The sequence below is a fragment of the Notothenia rossii genome (genome assembly GCF_949606895.1).
Source record: "Notothenia rossii genome assembly, chromosome: 6".
NCBI classification, from domain to species: Eukaryota; Metazoa; Chordata; class Actinopteri; order Perciformes; family Nototheniidae; genus Notothenia; species Notothenia rossii.
The window spans coordinates 28,070,075-28,092,923 of record NC_136909.1 but is presented as its reverse complement, the minus strand read 5'-3'; the positions used below and the strand labels follow the sequence as shown (position 1 = coordinate 28,092,923).

Here is a 22,849-nt window from a genome sequence, read left to right as displayed (position 1 = left end):
AAAACAAACTTGACATTTGTTATGTATTGAAAAGGAAGCTATAAGAGATTGTGATATTGCCAACATTTGATATTTATGTCAACACCGGAAAAAATATTATGAACAATACTGTGATATCTTCCTAGGTTGCCCTACCCTGTATTGAGACGAACAATCTGTCATGGACCATAACAGGCAAAACAAGAAAGGAAGTAAAAAAATAAGATTTACCACATTTGTTAAAGTATTAGTATTCAACTTTGGTGTTTATTTTAAGTTCAATTCTCAACTCAATTATTTGTATGTATCATTTCAGACTCACCACAACAACTGGAAATTCCCTCCACAACAAAAATGTGTTTAGCTTGTGTGAAATATCTGAACATCTCTGCTTAAGCTGGATATTCAATCTTGCTTCCACCTGCCCTCATACTCATATGGAAAACAACAACAACAATCACAGCAACAATGACAACAAGGTGTAGCTTACTTATAACAGCTGCAGACAGCAGCAGAGGAAAAAGGTCAAACAAAAATACAGATTATTACAACAAATAAAACAGGGAGATTACATCTGAAGTGTAAACTATGGTAGACAACAAGTGGGACATAGTGGTGAGGATTTATATACATCTCAGAAGGTTAAGAGAGAAAAATAGGTGTATCGGTCAATGTTTGAAGGATCATGGTTACCTTTTCCAGAGTTTTTGTGGAACTGGTTGGACTTTGAGACGCCACATCCCATGACTGTTCCTGTTCAAAGCACCAAACAATCCTCACATTATGTAAAAGCTATCAGAGGTTACATTAAAGAATGTACACAGCTGTATAGTTTAAGTACAAAGTAATTAATCCTAAACTGCTCTCTACTAGGAATGCATTCGTTTTTTGGAGTCACAAACAGACTTTACAACAACTTGAAGTAACCTGCTACATTCCAGTTGACCCTGTTCATTGACAGAGTGGAAAGTTGAGCGTGGCTGGTCATCAGCTGGAGAGCTGGAGTTGGAAGACGTTCAACCTTTTAATCTCATTACTGCTGGCTCCTCACTTCTGTGATCGGCCTCAATCTTAAAGCATGGGGCTTTTTTTTTTTTATTTAGACTAAAATAATGCCATCTATGAAGCTGAAAAAGTGAAGAAATATCTGTATGGACTGAAGTTGTTTTTATGAAATGGACAAATTATTGTTTTAAATCACCATCTGTTGTATGTAGTAAACAAATAATCCCTTAATGAATGTTTACAATGTACACAACCGTTGATTGATCAACCTCTATTTTAGGTTGATCAATCAAACCTAAAATATACATTTCATTGAATTGGGTGGCACATAATTCTCTTGCTGGTTATGACCTACTTTAAAAAGGAACAGATGGGTGACTTTCCTAACATGTAAAGAGATCTGTACTACAATGTAAGCCTGGCATTTTAAGTGGACTAAAATACATTTTGAGAAACTCTTGATTCAGATCTGGAACATGAAGATGTTTCTGTCTTTATCTGCTTTTTTCTGGTTTAACTCAATTGATCTAACTGCCGTAGAAATACGAGATCTTTAAATCAGCAGTATACTTACGTGGTCACCTCTTCAATCCAGTCACCAGCTCCCAAGTTGTTTGGCTTGCAGTTTCAATGAATGTTCAAACAGCCATTTGCTCAGTTTCATCCTCCAACAGTCCAACAGGATCAGGTCAAGAACTGCAGGATGTCTATCAGACCGATCATTGTACTGTGAGAATGACAGCAACACCCAGTAACTCAGCACAGAGGCCTCATCAAGCTCCGTGAGTCTGTGCTGAAGCTGGTTTAGTCTTTAGTGCTTCAGTGTGTGATCGTATGAGAAAGGCACAGAGTCACAAGTGGATTACTTGAGCTAATGACTTGATGCGACTAGACTGGTCTTTTTATAGGAAGAGGGTGAAGTGCCGCGGGAAACTATAGGGGACAAGAGGCCAGGATGTGTTTTTGGCCTTTTTTTTTAAATCACATGGGCTTCTTTTTTGGATTGTGTGCTATGAAGTAGTAAGGTATTACCAAACCTAAGCATGATGATGTTTGTTAAATGTCACCTTATGTTGAGCAAAAATAAAGGTAATCTCCATGTTTCACTTGCAACGATGATAGTTGTCTGACATTAGAGTTATGCTCATGGCAGGCTGTAAGAAAAAGTAAGTCTCCCCAAAAACAATTCAGTATTAACTTTAACTAATTTATCACTGTTTTCCCTCAAATGTTTCCCCAATTGCTGTAAGTCCCACACAGTTACATCTTTGAATCATTATTATTACAATTAAATAAAAATGAAAAAGGTCAAATGTACACCAAAGGTTACCAGTCCAAAGTTGTATCTTTATAGCTGTATTTATTTTTATATGTTATCTTGAAAAATGACCACATATAAATAAAATGTATTAGAACTTGATAGGAATAAAATATTACACATGGCTAATAATTAAGCTAATTTCCAACGAATGGCTAATTATTTACACAACGTTATAACGCTAGGTGCTAATCAAATATTTGGGATGCAGTTTCACTACGAGATTAACTTGAAAGGGTCATGTAACATCATCCTGTTTATGACCAACATCAATTGACATGTTCTTATTTAATATATAAAACTCATAACGTTGCTTTACAAACATACCTGAACGCCGCGGCTCTTGAACGCATCCCGCAGCACTGCAAACGTATGGCGGAGGTGAGTTAGCTAATGTTGGCTAGAAACCTTTTAAAAAGCTAAAAGCAAGCTGTCCTGTGTTTTATATTGACATCAATTAATAGCGAATTGTCAGGTTTAAGAGAAATGTAGGAGAAACGTGTGTTGCTCCGCGTGTTGCATGACATAAAGAGGTGTGTTTGAGTCGCTCACAAACACAGGTTCTGTTATGGGTTCATGTGAGGTTCAATGTGGTTGTTACGTTAACTCCATTGACAGCTTGTTCGGTACTTAAAACTAATGCTATCGTGTTCAACAGTCTTTATATATTTAACAGTCCTTGCCTTGTATTAATAGAAAGTTCATTTATTTTGTAATAGCCTACTTACTTATCAATATACCCGGTCAGTTCATCTAGTGGCCAGTAGGAGCAGTCTGCAGAAGGGAGCAATTTCCATAGACCCCCATGTTAAAATGCCCAACTTTACAGCAGAAATAAACATGTTTACATCGTGGTTAAAAAAATATATATTCTCTGTATAGTTAGATCCCCCCTTCATGAATATGAATTGGGGGGGTGATTTAAAAAATAAATATATATATATATACAGTCTATGCTTGGTAGTCGCGTACTTCCAAGTCACTTCGTTAATAAACGAAGCAAGTATACGTCCAAGTCACGGCTTCGGAAAACGAGAAGAATGGAACAGGCTAACAAGTGTGCCACTCTCTCGGTTTCAACATAAACTGTACCGAAAATAAATACCTCACGATGCCTATCTAATTATGAACTTGCTTTACTTTCACGGAACACATTTTTGGTGATAACAAAGTCACATATTATTTACCAACCATGTTCTACGCCACTACATACTTACATTTAAATGTGTGCTGCGTCGGTTCAGCCATTCTCCGCAAGGGTTTTTGAAATTGATCCATGCGCAAAGCATTGTGGGGATTTTAAGGACGCAAAGTCTACCCATGTGCAGCCTCGAAATTTCCCCCAAACCAAGGACGCGGCCTCGGTGGAATTCCAAGTATGCTGGAGATTGGAACAGTACTTCGGCGGCACTCGATGACATAGCATCCTTGAAATATTGGCTTGGAAGCCAGTATCCTCGAGATTGAGAAACGGCCGGTGTTTCTCAATCTCGAGTACGCTTGCTTGGTAGCACATGTTTTCCAAGCGTCTTGCTTCAGAAGAGGCAAGAATACTTCCTGGCATTCAGAAAACAAAGAGTGGAACAGGCTAGCAAGTGTGGCAGGCATACTTGCCATCCTTGAGACCTCAGAAATCGGGAGCATTTCAAAACGGGGGGGGGGGGTGCTAGGTGCTAGTGGATCGCCGGAGCTGTATTAGATTAACATTAACATGCTAATTGTAGTTGTAAGTGCACTGCCTTGTGGCCTGTAGCACCATCCTTGATGGAGCATATGTGTGGGCTGGACCTGTATTTTACAGGAACGGAGTGAGCAGAGGGTAGAGTTGTCGATTCTTGTTCTGTTTTCTGTGATATATCTCAGACTTTCAGTTGCGCGAGCTACTAAAGAGACGCGCTACCATGGAAACCAAACAATGGTGTAGCTGTATTAAAGTCTGAGTGGAAACAGTCCTGAGTAAATCTGATTTATCAGAAATTGGGAGAAATGCGGGAGAAATATGACCCCGGGAGGAAACCGTGAGAGGGCAATGAAATCGGGAGTCTCCCGCAAAAATCGGGAGGGTTGGCAAGTATGTGTGCAGGTGTGCATGACAGTGCGTCATATGAGAGGCCCCGCCTTACATATTCCGCCGCAGATTTTGAGAAATTGGTCCGTGCGCAAAGCATTGTGGGGATTTCAAGACCGCGGAGTCTACACATGGGCAGCCTCGAAATTTCACCGAACGAAGTACGCCAGGCTCGGTAGATTTCCAAGTATGGTGGACATTGGAAAAGTACTTTGGCGGCACTCGATGACGTATTATGCTTGAAATAGTGGCTCTGGAGCAGCTTTACTCGCGATTCAGAAACACCCTCAATGTTGAGTATACCTGCTGCAGAGCCACTATTTCAAGTATACTACGTCATCGAATGGCACCGAATGCTGGGCATTTAACACAATATGCTGTGTTTCTCAGGAGAGGCTTCTCAATACTCTAATTTCCCCTCCTTGACTCCTATCCTCGACTCCTATCCTCAAGACTTAGTCCCGCCCACAGGAGATGCGAGCGGAGGACTGGGGAGGGGGAGAGAGGAGTGGAAGAAGCAGGTGGTTAGAGAAATGAGAACTCCTCTCCTCTGAGCGGTCATTTTAAAGAGACGTCCATTAATGATGACACAAGGCACAGCGGCACCCTGTCTGATGGACAGATGTGTTCATGACGACTTATATATTTACTTTTAATTCATTCACAGTGCGGTATAATGAGACAATAACAGGCTACAGATGCGGATATATACACATATATTTATATAAATATATACAATTTAAAGTATGAGAGCGCTCTCATAATAACGTAACACAATCAGAGACTGGATATATCCCCCCCTCTCTCGGTCGCTGAAATGGGGAATTGAAATTACGGGCTAAAAGTTGTATTTACAAGTATTAAAAGTAAGCATAGGACACCAAACCAACTGAGACCCGTCTGTCGGCCGCATCTACGCACTGTACAACACGCACCCACACACTGTACCACACACACACCTACAGCTCCTAAAACATGATCAGGCTACAGCCGTTTTTTTTTTTTTATTATGTGAAGCACTAAAATTGGTCTTTGAAAAATATAGACTCTTTGTTTGTAGATCTACTAAACTACAGCATACAAATACAGAGAGTAATGTAGGCCTGTTATACTGAGTGATATATATTTTAGACACTGCTCTGCTTTCTGTACGGACCTCACAGCTGTTTTCACTGTAAACATCGCGTCGCGATGAAAGCAGTTACTAAAATAATATCTAACGGATGCATGCAGAGCTGTCATTAGCTGAGATAAGTCCGGCCGTACGTCACACCTCCACAGTTCCCGGAAATGCATCCGCGGAGGAGTTGTGGAGGAACCATCAGTGTATCCTCGGTTATAGCTCTTCCAGAGAGCCTCCTCGATGCTCTGTCCTCGATGTGCATTTAGAGAAATTAGGTGTCCGTCAACATGGCGCGCTGAAATCTATTTCCGGGTCACTACCAGAGGACCGAGGAGTCGAGGAGGGGAAATTAGAGTATTGAGAAGCCTCTAGGGCAGGGGTTCCCAACCTTTATTGTGCCAAGGACTGGCAGATAAATTTAAAAAAATGTGCGGACCAATTGTCAATTTTAACTGATTTTAATATTTACTCACCAGCAGGTGGCAACAGAGGCTAATTGTATTTAACAGCCTGAACAAATAATAGAACAATATGCATCCAAAACATATTAACAAAGTTTAAAACCAGGATACAATTAAAACAAATTAGGACCACTGTACACATATTGATACAACTGAAATGTCAGTGAGACCCCTGGGCTTGTTTGCCAGCCATAATAACGTCATACCGGGGCGGTCGTTCTGGTGCACTCCGACAGCATTTAACACTACATCGAGATTAAGATTAAACTAACTTCTTTTGGGAACACCCACATACCTATGGAGTTGGCCAGATGTGTGTAAATTACTATTCATGGTAATTTGAAAACAAATGCCGTTGTTGGACACACACAAACACACCGAACATACACACACACACAGCAGAGCTGAGCAGAGCACATACACATCATGTGCCTTTGTGACCGGACATTTCCTTCATACAACGAGTAATAGGGGGAATAATCGGGCCGTTCGATGTGTGTGTGTGTGTGTAGAGGTGTCTGTGTGGTTGAAACGTAACAGCCTGCCGTGGGGAACACAGTGAAGGCGGTGTGTACGCTCTGGTGCTGCACTTCTCAGAGGCTGTCTCCTGATGCTGCAGCCATTTCTTGAAGTGAAGAAGGTTTTACAAATAAAAAAATAGCTCCACACCCCTGGCCGCAATGTCTTTAAAATGAAGTCCGAGTTCGAAATATATCTCAAATAATGAATGCACTGCCATTTCCCCACATAAACATAACAGTCTGCGATGAAACGGTTGTCTCCTGTGTGCTCCACTTGGCGCACCGGTAACTTTCTCTGCGCACGAGAGAATGAGACCTTATGCTAACCAATTTTGATTTATTTTGTATGTTTTGGATGAAATAATATGACTGGTATAGGTGCAAACATTTTAAAATAATTGAATTGTTTTTTTATAAAATGTTTTTATATATTTATAATTCTGCAAATATTACGATAAACTCACAGCTATTTCGCGGCCCGGCAGTAACACCTCCGCGGCCCGGTACCGGTCCGTGGACTCTAGGGTGTTTCTCAATCGCGAGTAAAGCTGCTCCAGAGCCACTATTTCAAGCATACTACGTCATCGAGCGCCGCCGAAGTACTGTTCCAATGTACAGCATACTTGAAAATCTACCGAGCCCGGCGTACTTCGTTTGGAGAAATTTCGAGGCTGCACATGTGTAGACTCCGCGGTCTTAAAATCCCCACAATGCTTTGCGCACGGACCAATTTCCCCAAATCTGTGTCGGAAAATGTAAGGCGGGGCCTCTCATATGACGCACTCTGCACACTTGCTAGCCTGTTCCACTCTTCGTTTTCCGAATGCCAGGAAGTATTCTTGCCTCGTTTCTGAAGCAAGATGCTCGGAAGACATGTGCTACCAAGCAAGCATACTCGACATTGAGAAACACCCTTGGAATTCTATTGAGCCCGGCGTACTTCGTTTGGAGAAATGTCGAGGCTGCACATGTGTAGACTCTGCGGTCTTAAAATCCCCACAATGCTTTGCGCGTGGACCAAGGGTGTTTCTCAATGCATGGATAGAAATTCAGAGGCTACTGACACTGGGGGGTTGGTTAGTCTGTCGACGGTAGCATTTAAGGCACGTGCGTTGTTTTTGTTTTTAGTAATGATGTCAGAGAAGAAAGACTGTCGTGCGTTTTTCAATTCCAAATTATAAACGCCAAGTCTCTCTTTATAGATTTCAAAGTGAACTTGGAGATTTGTTTTTCGCCACCTACGTTCAGCTTTTCGACACTCTCTTTTTTCTGTTCTCACGGTCATGGCCTAAACATTTCCCTAGTATTTTCAGTTCAATGTTGCTTTGTGGTTACCACTTTTTGAACATTTTTGTGAACAGAAATAGAGCTCTCAAAGAAAACACAGGAATGATCAGAGAGTGCAACATCAGTCACCACAATTATTAGAGATATTCAGACCCTTTGAGATAATTAAGTCCAGAGTGTGCCCTTTATTGTGCGTGGGCTCCGTCACATGCTGAGTCAGTCCATAGTTATCAAGAACACAAAACAGTTCTTTAGCCCCTCTGTCCTGGGGGTTGTCAACATGGATGTTAAAATCACCAACAATGACTAGACGGTCAAAGTCAATGCACACTATAGACAGCAGTTCAGTAAAGTCATAAAAAAAGCTTGCACAGTATTTGGGTGGTCTATAGATATTAAGGAACAGAGCTCGAGAGGAGTATTTCAGCTGAAGGGCCACATATTCAAAAGAAGCAAAGTTCCGATAAGATGTCTTCCTGCATTGAATGGAATCATTGAACAAAATAGCAACTCCACCTCCTTTCTTATGCATTATTTCCTGACTCATAAAACTAAAGTTGGGAGGTTTGATTCGATAAGAACAGCTGCACTGTTATTTTGTTCAATCCAAGTTTCCGTTAGAGATTGTGCTCAGTGATAAAATCATTGATTTAAAAATGTTTTTCCTGCCAAAGACCAGCCATTTAATAAAGCTAGTTTAAGTTTGTTGAATACACTATCATTAAGATTTTTTGTGACAAGCTGTGGCTGACATGGAATCACTGCTAAATTTGATAAACTCACACAAAAGTTTGAGCACTTCCTGTTTCTAAGCTGATTCACCGCTCTTAATCTATTACCGATCAACACAGATATCGGCAAAGCTACTAGCAGGCAGGGCCCCGGCATGTCCTGGAAAGAGTTGAGAGTGCCATACGCCCTTGAGCCTGGACCCACCACATATCAGTAAGAGTGTGTTGCGTTTTGTACACACACATCCTTATCAGGTTTCGGAGGCTGCAGATGCTTTCTTGAAGGGAGGGGAGGTGGTTGACGTAGGCACGGTGATGAAGACGGAGGAGATGGTGCACATCTCTGCTTCGGTGATTTTGGTGGGCGTCGTTGAGGAGCGGGGGTAAAGGACATGCTGCCAACCCTGCGTATCGCCTTAGTTTGGTCTTTGAACTCCAGGAAGGAATTTGTGCCAACCCTCTGTATCTCCTTCGTGTGTTCAGCGATCTCCAGGAGGGTGGGCGAGGGTGAACGGAGAGTAGAGAGAGCTGTGGGGTGAAGGAAGAGTATCCTCAGAGGTAATAGGGGGGGTGAAGGGCGGTGGAGAACAGAATGGTCACTAAAGACATTCGAAAGCCAGGTGTCCAGTGCAAAAAATCTCCTGAATCTCTCCACTCCTCTTCTGACTGGCGGTAGAGGGCCACTGATGAACACCTCTTCATTTAGAGAGCTGACAGTTTCCAACAAACTTTAAAGTCTTTTTTCAGCACTTCTGACTCTTGTTTCACAACATAATTTGTTCCAATGTGCAGTACCACATTCTTCTCAGTCGGATGTTCAGCCCCAATATGCAGGATCTTCTCAGCCAAGTCAGAGACCATATCCTTGGGAAAACGGAGTACTTTGGTGTTGTTCTTACTACACAGACTTTTTACATCTCTTACAGAAGAGTCACCCACAATCAGAGCTTCAAGCCCAGTCGTTAGCTTTCCTTCTATCCTCTTACTTTTGGAGTAGCTATTGGTCCTTACCCTGCTGTGTGAAGAGGACAAGTTATCCAGGTCATCAGAAAGAGATCTCCGGTTCTGGGTCAGTGGATCGTATCTGTTCTGGATTGGCACACTCGGTGGTTTAGGAGGATTGTTTGTAATTCTCCCTTTTAGCAGCTGTCCATGGCTGTTTCCTAGTAGGAATAGGGGTTATGTGTAATATGTAGATATTTATGAACATCTAAATATAGTTGTTAAAGGTTTTAAGATATAAATTATAATCACATCATGGTGTCATTAAGGTTTCAAACAGGTTCATGTAAGGTAGGCCTACTATAACATGAAGACATGATTTTTAAAACTAATTTCTGAATCTCATATTAGCCTATGTAGTTTGATATATTATTGATATGGGCTGGACACCTCTTCACAATGATCATCATTGACCTTTTTTAGACCAAATTAGGAGGGCCAGTCAGGCCACTAATGAGCTCAATCATTCACATTTATTATTATTACTTTATAAATTAAGAGTACTAGGAGTCTATTACAAAACCTTTGAAGGAATCGTCATGCATTCTGAATGTTTCTGTACTTTAAAAACAGGCATCTTGGCCCAATATCCTGTTCTTGTTTAAGATTATTCAAACTAATTTCTGAATTTAACATCCATATCGGGCTTCAAAACTGAAACTACATTTTTTTTTAAAAAACATTGCAGGCCTAAAGCTCCACGTCAGTGACCTATATTTTAATTTCTTCCATCAAACTTTAAAAATCGCAAACAGCATGTTTTTAAAGATTTAAAAGGTCCCATTTCCTGGCCATTTCTACTGATCATATTTCCATTGTTGAGGTATACTAAAATAGATTTATACTGTGCAATTTTCCAAACTCACATTGGTTTCTCATACAGCATCTCTGTAAAGTACTGTATGTGTATTCACCGGTATTCACTCTCTGTCCTAAACGGCTTGTTGGAGCTCAGCTCGCCCCCCTCCCTGTGAGCCCAGTGTGCTCTGATTGGTCAAGCGACGTGCAGCTGCTCATGAGGAGCTGCTGTGAGGAGCAGACAGGGCTTCCGTGTCGGAGATAGATACAGCGAGAAAAAGCAAAACTCATCCTGAGCACACACAAACACTCACAGCCGAAGTAAAAACAATAAGTGTGGCTTGATATTGAGTAAGAAAAAGGTTTATAACGCTGTGAGAATGGGTCTGCGGAGAGCATTTCTCCGCGATCCCAACTTAGCAGTCCGAAAAACTTTTACCCATTTAAACATTCGTGGTAGATACCTTGTTTGTTTTAAACATCATAAATTGTCCAAACAAAGTAGGAACAGCATCGTTCTTCAGTGCCCTACGCTGTGCATATCTGCCATGAATCGCTGAAAGGCTTGGGAAGCTTTGTTTCGTGAAAGGCTGGCAAAGGGTGCGGCCATAGCTCTAGGTGTGGCTTCTAGGCGTGGCTACTGTGTAACGTAGCGATACCCAGGAAGTAAACAATGGAAAATTAGAAATCTCCAACGAGGCGTTTGTGTTAGAGTTTTACTCCCTACAGGGTGTACTTTGAGGGTTTTTGACTCTGCTGACCATTTACATGCATAAAAACCTTCATAACAAGGTGACGGGTAATAACCGGAAAAGCATGACATGGGACCTTTAATCTTTTAAGAAACAAAATATCAACTTTGAACAGAACAGTTTAAAAACACGTTTTTAATGCAAATAAACTTGAAACATAAACCTGTTTGTCATTTCAGAATTCACATTTATTGTCTGCGTGAAAGGCACAGTAGGCTATGAGCGAATACATATCAACATTCAAAAATTACAAAGCCATACAATATATACCATGTGCCACTGTCTAGGATTAAGTATGGTGAGACTTTTCAGCCCGCGACCCCCAAAATAACAGTGCCAGAGACTGGCGACCCCCGACGGGATAGTGATCTCGTGTGCTGGCCACTAGTCTGTAGGTCTGTACACAATAGACACGCCTCTTTATATTCTAGTACTTCCTCTATTATATATTAATATATTTATGGAATATTCAGTTTATTTTTTCAATGGCTTCACGTTCATGTGACCTAATGTCACACTGAATTTTGTTTTAACAGCTTCTCTGTCATGTGACATAGAAGCCATTTTAGAAACCAGATCACATAATTTGATCTAAAAATGGTGTGCTTCAAAAGAGGAAAGAAAAAGACAGCTTTAGAGCTCTGGCAAGAAGCACGAGGTAGAGATTTCATCACCAGGTCTTTCATTTCTCATGGTTTTAGTGAAGTTAATATTACACCTGAGCAGTGGTCCTCAGTTACACTTACGGTGTTTGAAAGTAGCAAAGATCATCTTAAGTGGTTGAGGGTCATCTAGGGTGAATATTTAGAGGGTGAAAATGCAATACAAAGAGGTGTGTCTAATGCAGACAGTGTAGTTATTTGATTAATACCTGATTTTGAGTGATTCGGTCACATGACCTGGAAGTAATTGAAGCAATTTGCTAATTTTCCCATTCAAATATTAATATTAAAATATTTAAAATATTAAAATGCAATACAAATAGGTGTATTCAACAAATGTTTGCTCTAGCAGGGGTTCTAAAACTTGTTGTTTATGCAGAGCACTATTTATTATCAAGGACTTTCGCGTATTTTTATAGTTAATTATAGACAATCAAAAGTAAATTGAAGCCCATCTGATACTTTTGTCGCACGTGTGACCGGTGTCTGTCTGCGTTGTGTATGTTTCTCAAAGAGGACCGCAGACAACTTCTTTCCTTCTTTTGGTACTCGACCATATCATCTGTAGCATACAATAACAGAACACAACAGCTGCATCAGCGAACATGAACTGCAGCTTCAGCTCTTTCAACATCCAATATTGCAGGAAAGAGACGCATAACACAAAGTTTACAATATCAAAGGACGTTAATAAAATGACAGCCTACCTGTAGTATACAATCAGAGAACACTGAATGTAAAATAAATTAATATAAACGTGTACAATAAGGAAATAATCAGTCGGAAGTCGCAACGGCTCATTTCAAAATAAACGTGGATTTGTGTAAAAAACTTGTTTTTCAGGGTTCGGGTGTTTAGTTAGTTAACAAAGTCTTGGCTTTCAGAATATGAAACGTTTATTTCCAAAATCACACGATAAATACATTTTTGAAGCTTGTAAAGGGAAGATGAGAGGCACCTCTCACTCGCAGGTCTCAAGGTTCGCAAGTATGCTCATGGACCACACCCACCTTTTCTTTTGAAAAATTGGGTGACATACTGTCTGCAATGATGTATTTGGGATTAGATATGTTAGTGGAGAAATGTAACATATTATTTCTTTAAAAAGTATAAAAACTTCCCTAAATTATACTTTATTCTATTTTTTGAATTCAAGTTTGAATCAATAACGAATGGATAATGCATACAATATTTGATACATTTGATCTTTCATTAGTATCTCAGGATTACAGGAGTTCAATGTTGTATTGATAACTGCAGTATATATTCCACCTAGGGCTGAACGACATCGTGTCATGGCGATAACCGCGATATGCGCATGCGCGATTTTAGAAAAAAATGGTATTACTTTTTTTCTTTTTTTTTCTTTTAGGACGTGCGATATTAAGTAGGTAAATTAACTCAAACACGTCATGTTACAATTATTTTTGCTGCTTGCTACAAAAGGAAAACTTGCTGGGGTACTTGAGTGAGTGACATGCAGGCTCTGCATGCACAGCAAACCACCAATCACAATCATTTTGGATCAGATCACAGCAGGCCCCGTCCCGCTAGTTTGCAGACCATCAAAACACCAGTAAAAAATGAGCGAGGAACAGGAGGACAATACCGGCGGGAATGAAGATTTACTTCCAAAAAGAAAAGCAACATCTGCCATCTGGAACTATTTTTGATACAAAAAGGTTCTTCTCTTCTTCATTCACAGATGAACCCCCTTATTTGAGGGTAAGCAACATGCATTATCATGACATGTTAGATCATGACTTAAGGTATGATGAGTCAACCAGTTAAGATCCAGACGTCCGTGACTAAAATCCTTCATCCGGTTAAATATGGTTAAAAAAAACGCAATATATATTGCAGGGGAAAAAAATATCGCAATGTCAGTTTTTTTCAATTTCGTGCAGCCCTAATTCCACCAGATGCCAATGCTAGCGTGGCGCTAAGTCAGCGACATGATACTATTAGCAGTCAACAAAGCATGTATCTTGAGGCTGTCCACATCATTGCGGGGGACTTTAACCATGCCAACTTAAAGGTAGTGCTTCCCAGACTCTACCAGCATGTTAATTGTGCCATGAGGGGGGATAACACACAAGGTCTACACGAATATTAAGGGGGGCTACAGAGCTAAAGCGCTAGCGCACCTAGGCCAGTCAGATCATGTGTCCCTTCTCCTAATTCCGGCCTACTCCCCCATCAGGAAAAGTGTTTCCACCACTATAAAGACATTTAAAACCTGACCTTTAGACGCCACTCCACAGCTGCAAGACTGTTTTGAGAACACCGACTGGGGTTTTTTCGAACATGATGACCTGGAACAGTCCACATCAGCGGTCCTGGGATACATCAAGCACTGTTCAGACTCCGTCACTGTGGATAAGCGCATCCGGGTTCATCCCAACAAGAAGCCGTGGATGACTGGAAAGGTGCAGCTCCTGGTCAGGGAGAGGGACATCGCTTTCAGGACTGGTGAGAGGGAGCTGTACAGCACTGCCAGAGCCGACCTGAAGCGGAGGATCAAGCGGGCCAAGACGGACTGCAAGGGGAAGATTGAGGACTGCTTCCGGGGCAACGACTCCAGGCGGGTGTTGCAGGGGGTCCAGCAGATGACCAACTACAAACCCAGCCACCCCTCGGCCGACGGGGGTGACCCTCAGCTGGCGGAGGAGCTGAACTCCTTCTACGCCCGCTACGAGACAGGGCTATCAGAAGCAGCCACACCATTACACCCACCTGCCCTCAGCAGCCTCATCCTCACGGAGCACGAGGTGAGACGCACACTGAAGGCAGTAAACCCGAGGAAAGCAGCGGGGCCGGATGGCGTCTCGGGACGGGTGCTGAGAGACTGCGCTGACCAGCTGGCGGGGATCTTCACCAAGATCTTCAACCAGTCCCTGTCCCAGGCCATCGTCCCATCCTGCCTGAAAACATCCACAGTCATCCCGGTGCCGAAAAAGAACAACATCGGCTGCCTAAATGACTACCGTCCAGTGGCACTCACCTCCGCCCCCGCTAAAGTTTTTGAGAAGGTGGTCCGTCCCCACATCGTCTCATCCCTCCTTCCCGGTCTGGACCCCCACCAGTTCGCCTACAGGGCCAACAGGTCCACGGAGGACGCCATCGCCACAGCTCTCCACTCTACCCTGTGTCACCTGGAGAGTAGGGGGAGCTACGCACGGATGCTCTTCGTGGACTTCAGCTTTGCATTTAATACCATCCTCCCTGACAGACTGGTGACCAAGCTATCAGTCCTGGGAGTATCCCATTCCTTGTGTCTATGGATTAAGGACTTCCTGTCTGATCGACCCCCCTATACGCCCTCTACACCTATGATCTCGCCCCCGCCCACACCAGCAACTCCATCATAAAGTTTGCTGATGATACCACTGTGGTGGGCTGCATCTCAGGGGGTGACGAGACCACGTACATGGACGAGGTGGAGCAACTGTTAAAGTTGTGCAAAGTAAACAACCTGCAGCTGAACAAGCTGAAAACCCAGGAAATGATCATTGACTTTAGGAGGAAGAAGACCGACATACAGCCCCTGTACATTGATGTAGGCTGTGTGGAGAGAGTCTCAGTGATCAAATTCCTGGGCGTTCACCTGGCGGAGGACCTGTCCTGGAGGACCAACACCACGGCAACCGTCAAGAAGGCACAGCAGAGACTCTACTTCCTGAGAATACTCAAGAGATACCACCTCAGACAGGACCTGCTTGTGTCCTTCTATCGCTGCGCCATGGAGAGCATCCTCACCTACTGCATCTGCGTGTGGTTCCTCAGCTGCACAGCCGCAGTGAGGGGTGCGCTCCAAAGGGTCATCAACTCGGCCCAGAAGATCATCGGTTGCCCCCTCCCCTCCATTGAGGTACTGTACGGCTCTCGTTGCCTTAAGAAGGCAGTCAAAATCCTCAAGGATCCACACCACCAGGGTAACAAGCACTTTGTACGGCTGCGCTCAGGCAGGCGCTTCTGTACCATGTATTCCCGGACAAACAGACTCAAAATTTCCCCCAGGGCCATATGTGCACTAAACGCTGCTAATATTTAAATTATATAAGTCTTCCGTGCAATACGAGGGGAATCGTGCAATTTAATTTAATATTTATTTATGTACATATTCCCTATCATGTCTATTTAAGTCCCATTTCTTGTTTTTATAATGTCTTGTTGTTTTTATATTGTCTTGTTGTTTTTATATTGTCTTGTTGCGTGTTGGTACCTTGAGTTCATTGTAATTTCGTTGTGCCTGTACAATGACAAATTAAAGATCTATCTATCTATTAAGAATGTTGGCTTTTTCAATTGAGAAAAAAGTCAGTCCCATAACAAGGGTTTTACATTTTTATAGAAAATGAATCAACAAAATGATAGCCCATCCTTGCATTTTATTTAACTCAGCTGATGTCACAGTGCAGCATGTGGCTCCAAGTTGACGATAATAAACTTAAACATACTACTTCCAGGAAATACATTCTCAAAATGGTTGCCAAACCAACATAATTTGAGATGAATTCAGTTTATTATAATCTTCAGAGAGCATCTGACTCACAAACTCGTCATCCTCCACTGCTGCAGAAATTATAATCTGTTCAAATTCAACAAAGACACACTGTGTGTCCATATTTGACCTCCATTTTAAATGTTCCTGTTACTCAGCTGTAAAAAAAGTTGTAATTCATTTTTGTTTTAATGTTGTGTAAAGTCCCATAAGACATATACGATTGATAGCAATTTGCAAACCAATGTCAAATTCCCTGCAAAAATGTAGGCAATCTAATAATTGTTTTAATTATTTATTAAACAAAACAGGTTCAATATATTCTATTTCCAGGCTAGCAAGTATGAGGTTTTGCTATTTTTGTGTTTTATATATTTATTTTATAATAATTTGTTGGACTTAAATTAAGGCTGGACAGCTTAAAACACATTATTGTAGATGTATTAATATTTAAAACTATAATTTGCCCCCCTTAAAATTTTAAGAAAATGTCCACACATTGTCTTTATTGAACATGACCTTTTTATAAAAGTATTTATCTTTATTTAGTGACTCCTGTAGAAATAAGGATTCAGTATAGCATGAATCCACAATTTAAACACGTAATCCATCAGATGACAAACCGAACTTCCGAAGAGAGAGCTTCTTTATTGCACCATAGAAATCATTTCTTTACACTTGTGAAACAGAGAGAGGTCCGAGCATTGGTCACGCGTCGTGTATTGATAAGCTTCTGCCCTGACTGAGCTGTGTGTGTGTGTCAGAGTGTGAGTCAGAGTGTAAGGATGAAGATCGCCGTGCTGGGAGCCACGGGACAGACCGGACAGTATCTGGTCAACCAGGCGCTGCAGCAGGGCCACACCGTAACCGCCATCGTCAGGAACCCAGCCAAACTCACCGTGCATCATGATAACCTCAAGGTATGTGGAACCAATGGGTGGTAGTCGTTGTGTTGTGCTGCTGCTCCGTGCATGTCGGGCTCAAAGTTCAGTCACAAAATAAATGATAAATGCTTTATCATGTCCAAAGGAGGGTTGTATGAGGTAAAACATGTGCTGCTTATGTTCCTCAACATAAGCCAACACAACTTTTACATGTGGGTGTGGTACTGTGCACACAGGAAGGTGGAGCACTGCCAAGATAAAAAGCCCAGTGTTATTTTATTTTTGCATTACTCTGAACAAATCCCATTAAAAGCCCAAATAATAACAGTTTACTTAATATTAGCTATTGAGTATTGGCTGACACATGTAATTCTTCTGAGCCAAAGAACTGTGTTATTGGCTATTACTTGTCTTACTACTTTTAAATCCAGGCTGAAGACTTTTCTTTTTGCCGCTGATTTTAATTGAACTATTCATTTCATATCTTAAACTGCACTGTAATCTTTATTCATGTATTTTTTCTTTTAATGTTTATTTTTATTATCTTTGCTTTTTAATGACTGTTTTCAAATGCCATTTTCTTAATGTCTTTCCTTTTTGTAAAGCACTTTGAATTGCCCTGTGTTGAAAGGTGCTCTATAAATAAATTTGCCTTGCCTATTAAAAACACTTTAATGATCTACACTGTTGACCCTGTTATGCACCATCCAAATATTCCCCAACAAATGCTTTTTATTCTTCTATTTTATAAGATTTTTGCAAACAGTTACTGTACAGTGCCACACCCAAGCTAAGAAATAATACAACAAGTGAATAAAGATGGACAAAACGGACATGATATAGATAAAGCCTCAAATAAATCCATCAGCAGGATTGAAAAAAGTAAAATTCACCTCAGTCATTATTTTTGTTTCCCTGCTTCTAGGTGGTGGAGGCTGATATTTTCTCAGCAGACAGTCTGAAGACTCACTTCAAAGGACAGGATGTGATCATGTCCTGCCTCGGCTTCCCGGCCTCCTTCTTCTCGGGGGTTTCAGGATACACCTTGTCAATGACCAGCATGATCAGCGCCATGCGAGAGGCCCGGGTCAACAAGATCATCACCATGACCTCCTGGTACACAGAGCGTAAGTGCAGTACATGTAATGATGCATTGTAAGATTAAATAATCAAATAAGTCCACCGTATCAATGTCCTAGGAGTGGTTTTGTTTTGATAAACTGTAATCTATTTCTGTTTATCATTCTCAAATTAACTTCAGATATCAAGTGTTAAAGTGTGGATTTCAATCAAGCCTTCATAGATAAAATGATTGTGTTTATTATTTTGTTCAGATTTGGATAAAACTTCAAGAAAGAAACTCAGAGAGATCCTAGTATGGCCACTGCCTCTTTATATTTTGTATATTGGTTTTACATTTGTTTTTTGATTTTCATTGGAAGAACAGGGCATGTACTGTAACTTTAAATTCTAATTTAGAATTTTAAGCACAAAAAACTGCAATTAGAGCTTAAATACAAGGTTTTGTTCCGTTGACATTATTTGTAGAATGTAAGAGGATAATTTCACAGTTTTTTCTTTCTTGTTGATGTTAGCTAACTCTGGAGCGCAGTCATCTTTTCTGATTCGATTCCTCCTGCTGCCGATGATCCGCAGCATCCTCACCAACATGCATGAGATGGAGAAGTTACTGCACAAGACCGAGGACATCAGCTGGACGGTGGTTCGCCCGCCTGGTCTGAAGAACCTGCAGGCTTCAGGTAAAAGCAAACAGGCAGTAGACCAAAGAACGGTGTGAACGCAGACGCGCTCTAATCGCTCCTATCGCATCGCTTTAAACACTCGAGTTTCACTCGCGTCATTCAAACAAGACATGCTGGCTCGGTGGCTACAACTGCAACAAAATTAACATATTTTACCGTGATTCTATTGTAATACACGTTTCTAAATGATGCCGAAGTAACTGATACCGGTTAGTAAAAAACATGAATTAATGCTTGACAAGTCTGCAGACAAGACGGCAGGCGAAAGCCTTTTAAAATGCTTGTTTTCTGAATGAAGATTGGGTCGACCAGGCTAAGCTTACGTTGTATATTCATTCCACACTCACAACAACGGCCTACGGACATAAATAAACCAGCGACTGTATTCACCATGACACAGACAGTCTGTGGTTTGTACTTGTTTAACTTTTGTCCAGTTTCTGAACGGATATGAGGAGCTGTGAGCTCTATGTGCTAACTGCTAACGGCTGATGTTTTCTGGTTGAACGTCAGTGACGACAGGCTGAGATCCTCACCGCTGATTGGCAACCGCGAATATGACGCTCGAGTTGAAAAAATTGAACTCGAGCGTTTGTCGCGGCCCCCTTCAATCGCTTCAATCACACCGCGGAATTCGCGTCCACCGCTTCATGCTTGCCGTCGTAGCGAATTCGCATTTGTCCACGTCGCCCCAAAACATCGCATCGCGTCCGGTGTGAACGCACCATTACCGCTAGTTTCCACCTAGCATCATAACCCACCGGGCGCGTTTCAGAAGCATTTCAGAAGCGGAGCGTCTTGCCTGCCGGCTCGCAGTTTTTGTTGATTTGGACATATTTCCTGGACAGGCTACTTTGCACAGACAAAGTTAATAATAATAATAATAATATCCCAGTGATAAACGACATGAATCAAAGATGTGTTGCTGTATTTTAGTGGTAAAAAAATGCATTCATTATTATAATTATTCTATATATAATTTACACAGTGCCTGTAAACCGGAGGAGAACGCTGGCATTTCTTCTCCTACTTGAAAGACTACGGAGGGATAGGGTCTGCAAAATGTGTTTGTGTGTATATATATATATATATATATATATATATGCTCTGAACGTTCCACTTCCTGCCTGCCCGACATTACCTCACGGCTGCGTCGCGTAAAAAATAGGATTCATCCTAATTTTAGAGAAGCCCTGCGCCGAGACGCTTCTGGGACGTAACGTGCCGTGTGTGGTGGAATAGCACCCATTGACTAGAGTGGCCGCAATCTTTGCGAACGCTGCGGCGTATCGAAAGCCCAAAGTGCCACTATTCCCCCATTTAAAACGCCCGTTTTTTGTAAAAAACTGTGGAAAGCCCAAAGTGACACTATTCGCCCGTTTTTCGCGCGTTTTAAACGGGCGAATAGAGGCACTTTGGGCTTTCCATAGCGGCGCAGACGTAACGCGGCCGTCTCACGGCCGTCATGCGGCCGTAACGCGACGCAGACAGACCCGGTGGAAATTAGTCGTTAAAGATTACCTTCTGCCTCAGGATCACATTCACATCACACAGTTCAGGCTCCTAGCATGCGCTCTCATTACTTAGTGCAGTGTTTAAGTTATTCCTTACTGTTACGTCCCGACTAGGGGAAGAGGAAAGCAACATACACCACTTGGAATTGGTAATAATTATAAATAGTTTTATTGTATAGCAGGATAACAAAATGGCAGGCAAGCAGCCTGGAACAAACAAAAGGCCACAAAGGCACCAGTTTTAAATAACAAACAAAAGTGGCCACAAGGGCGCAAGTTTAAATGGGCAACCAAACAAAGGGAGGACTCTAATAAGTGAGCCTACTTAAATACAAAGGAATATACATAACTAAACTAAATAACCCTCACTATCGCAGTGGTACAAACTAATGAAAAGGAGGCTGTAACAAAACACAGCTAAGCTAAATAACTAGAGTCAACGTAAAGGCTAAGATACTAGTCACAACTAATCATTATTGATGGCAGTTTGACACTGAAGCTTCGAACGGAGCTTCAACCCTGGACTTCCTATTCCATAGAAGCTTGCTTCAAATCACGTGACATGTGACGTCCGAAGCAGCAACTGCTTCAAATCACGTGACATGTGACGTCCGAACCAGCAACTGCTTCATTTCCTGAATGAATCAACTCACTGGTTCGCCGTCCAATCAGGTGATTCAATGCACTGCCTCGTCTCGATTCTGACAGGTGACAGGTTGAAACAGTTTCAAATTTGAGCGCTTCAACACTTTCTAACCCCTCTAAACAATGCGCAATGTGTGGGTTGTTGTCGAAGTTTGCGTTGTTGCTGTTGAGTTGTTGTTGGCATTGCATTTGAATTGGATCATTATAGAGCAAGCCAGGAAGAAAAATAGGTCGTTCTGGCTCGTGAAACACTTCGAAATGTGGAGGAGTTGTGAACAAAAAGACAATGAGTAATATAAAAACACTTCGATGGTTTAAGGAATTGATAGCCCAGTGGATAGAGCTGGCGGCTAGGATGCGGCGATATCATCTGCGCAGCTGGTTCAAAGCCTGGAATAGTTAAACTTTTAATCATTGCTTTTCAACTTTAATACTTTAATAACTGATAAAAGGCCCTCTCCGCCCCAAAAAGTTTCCAGCACTCTCTAGTCTCTTCTCAATAACCAAATACACACTATTATCAATCTTTAATTGCAAATAGAACATGATATTCAGTCTTAGTGTGTGTGTATCGAATATTTTTCAATCAGGAGATAGCAGCCAATGACCTCAGGGCAACCGCACAGCTCATTTACATATATCACAGGTTAACAAAGTTAAGACGACCAGGAAGACAGCAGCCGTAACACTTACCTTGGGGTTTCATCTCGTTTAACCATAGATGTTGTGTTTTTCCACTTCCTGCAGGAACCTGTTGTTGCAATGCCTCTGAATGCCATTTTTTAAAATCTTTGTGTCTCTCCAGCTCAAGAGTTTCTGACCCATGAGGGGTACTTTGTGCCCGACGGCAGTGGTCTCCCTGTAGGCAGCGCAGTGGGAAGAGGAGACGTGGCTCGCTTCATGCTCTCTCTACTCAACTCCAACGCCTGGGTCAACAAGGGAGTCGCCATCACTACCAAATAAGAAATAAGAAGCCAGTGTTGCCCTGATTAAAACAGTCTGTTCACCCAAAGTACAACACATATTTTTTACTCACCAATATCTGGTTATATCTACCGATTTTTCTTAAGATGTTGAGGTTGTTTTTCTTTTGCCTCCATTCCAATGCGACAGAGCAAAATGTAGTTTTTTAGTCCACTTCCCTTCTGTTTTTTGTCACTGGCAGGGCGTGGTAAACAGCGACATAGCTCTGATAAAACCACTGTAAGCTATCTGCTCTGCACTTAAAAACAGACAAAGCAAAGAATGAATATTGGACTTGAATGCATCGTTTTACAAGAAGCATGACTCCAATTAATTGTTGTTGCTTCTTTTCACAAGTTCACATCATTATAAGGTGATAAAACGTCATGGATGTGGATCGAAGTGATCGGAAATCTTAAAAATTCACATCACCAAGTTAAAGAGTTAAAAGAGAAGACTCGTGTTTTGTAATTTGGGTGAACAAATGTGCAGTCTTTCATCTTTCAACATGGTGTAAAATATATATCTATGCCTTAAATAGCTTAATATGTCTTAATGTCTTTTTTCATACGCTTGTTTTTAGATGATCTTAAACCTTCATCGATAACTTTATTATCAAAGAGTTTTGGTGTTTGGACATAACATCAGTGGTAACAACTTATTCATTTAAGAGGGTTGTATTTGGACAGCTTTGTGTTGTTACTGACAGATAATACTGCACAGTGTATTCACATGAGTACTCTATATCCAAATGTGTACTGTATCAGTTCTGTAAAATAAACGCACAATAATAAACCTGATGAAGGATCATTTGTTCTGCAATTGCATGAATCTAACTTGCTTTACAACTCAAATTATCAGTTGTGTAA

The 22,849-nt window shown here is 41.5% G+C and overlaps 2 protein-coding genes across 15 annotated transcripts in view; one reads left to right on the top strand and one right to left on the bottom strand.

Annotated features, from left to right (window-relative positions):
* The window catches only part of ppef2a (protein phosphatase with EF-hand domain 2a), a 14,468-nt gene extending 10,720 nt beyond the window's left edge, over positions 1–3,748 (bottom strand). Inside the window, exons 1-6 of one of the 14 annotated variants that reach the window (XM_079688508.1) lie at positions 3,520–3,748; positions 3,031–3,076; positions 2,630–2,664; positions 1,559–1,711; positions 673–732; positions 302–478 (exon numbers count right to left, since the gene is read on the bottom strand). In XM_079688508.1, coding sequence (XP_079544634.1) covers positions 302–365 — 64 coding nt within the window. In that variant the 5' untranslated portion in view covers positions 366–478; positions 673–732; positions 1,559–1,711; ... (1 more) ...; positions 3,031–3,076; positions 3,520–3,748. The other 13 variants (XM_079688509.1, XM_079688500.1, XM_079688506.1 and 10 more) reach the window with 13 other exon arrangements.
* LOC307043746 (flavin reductase (NADPH)-like) lies at positions 2,527–22,780 on the top strand. The gene is made up of 5 exons (XM_079688523.1): positions 2,527–2,683; positions 16,976–17,131; positions 18,021–18,222; positions 18,691–18,855; positions 21,823–22,780. Exons 1-5 carry the CDS (start codon positions 2,675–2,677, stop codon positions 21,978–21,980), a joined length of 690 nt encoding a protein of 229 aa, XP_079544649.1. The 5' UTR covers positions 2,527–2,674; the 3' UTR covers positions 21,981–22,780.
* The last annotated feature ends 69 nt before the right edge of the window (positions 22,781–22,849 follow it).

Bases quoted from the DNA above. Each gene is read 5' to 3' on its own strand.
- LOC307043746 (XM_079688523.1), top strand. The intron at 17,132-18,020 runs GTATGTGGAACC...CCCTGCTTCTAG, and splicing joins TGCATCATGATAACCTCAAG to GTGGTGGAGGCTGATATTTT. The intron at 18,223-18,690 runs GTAAGTGCAGTA...TGTTGATGTTAG, and splicing joins GACCTCCTGGTACACAGAGC to CTAACTCTGGAGCGCAGTCA.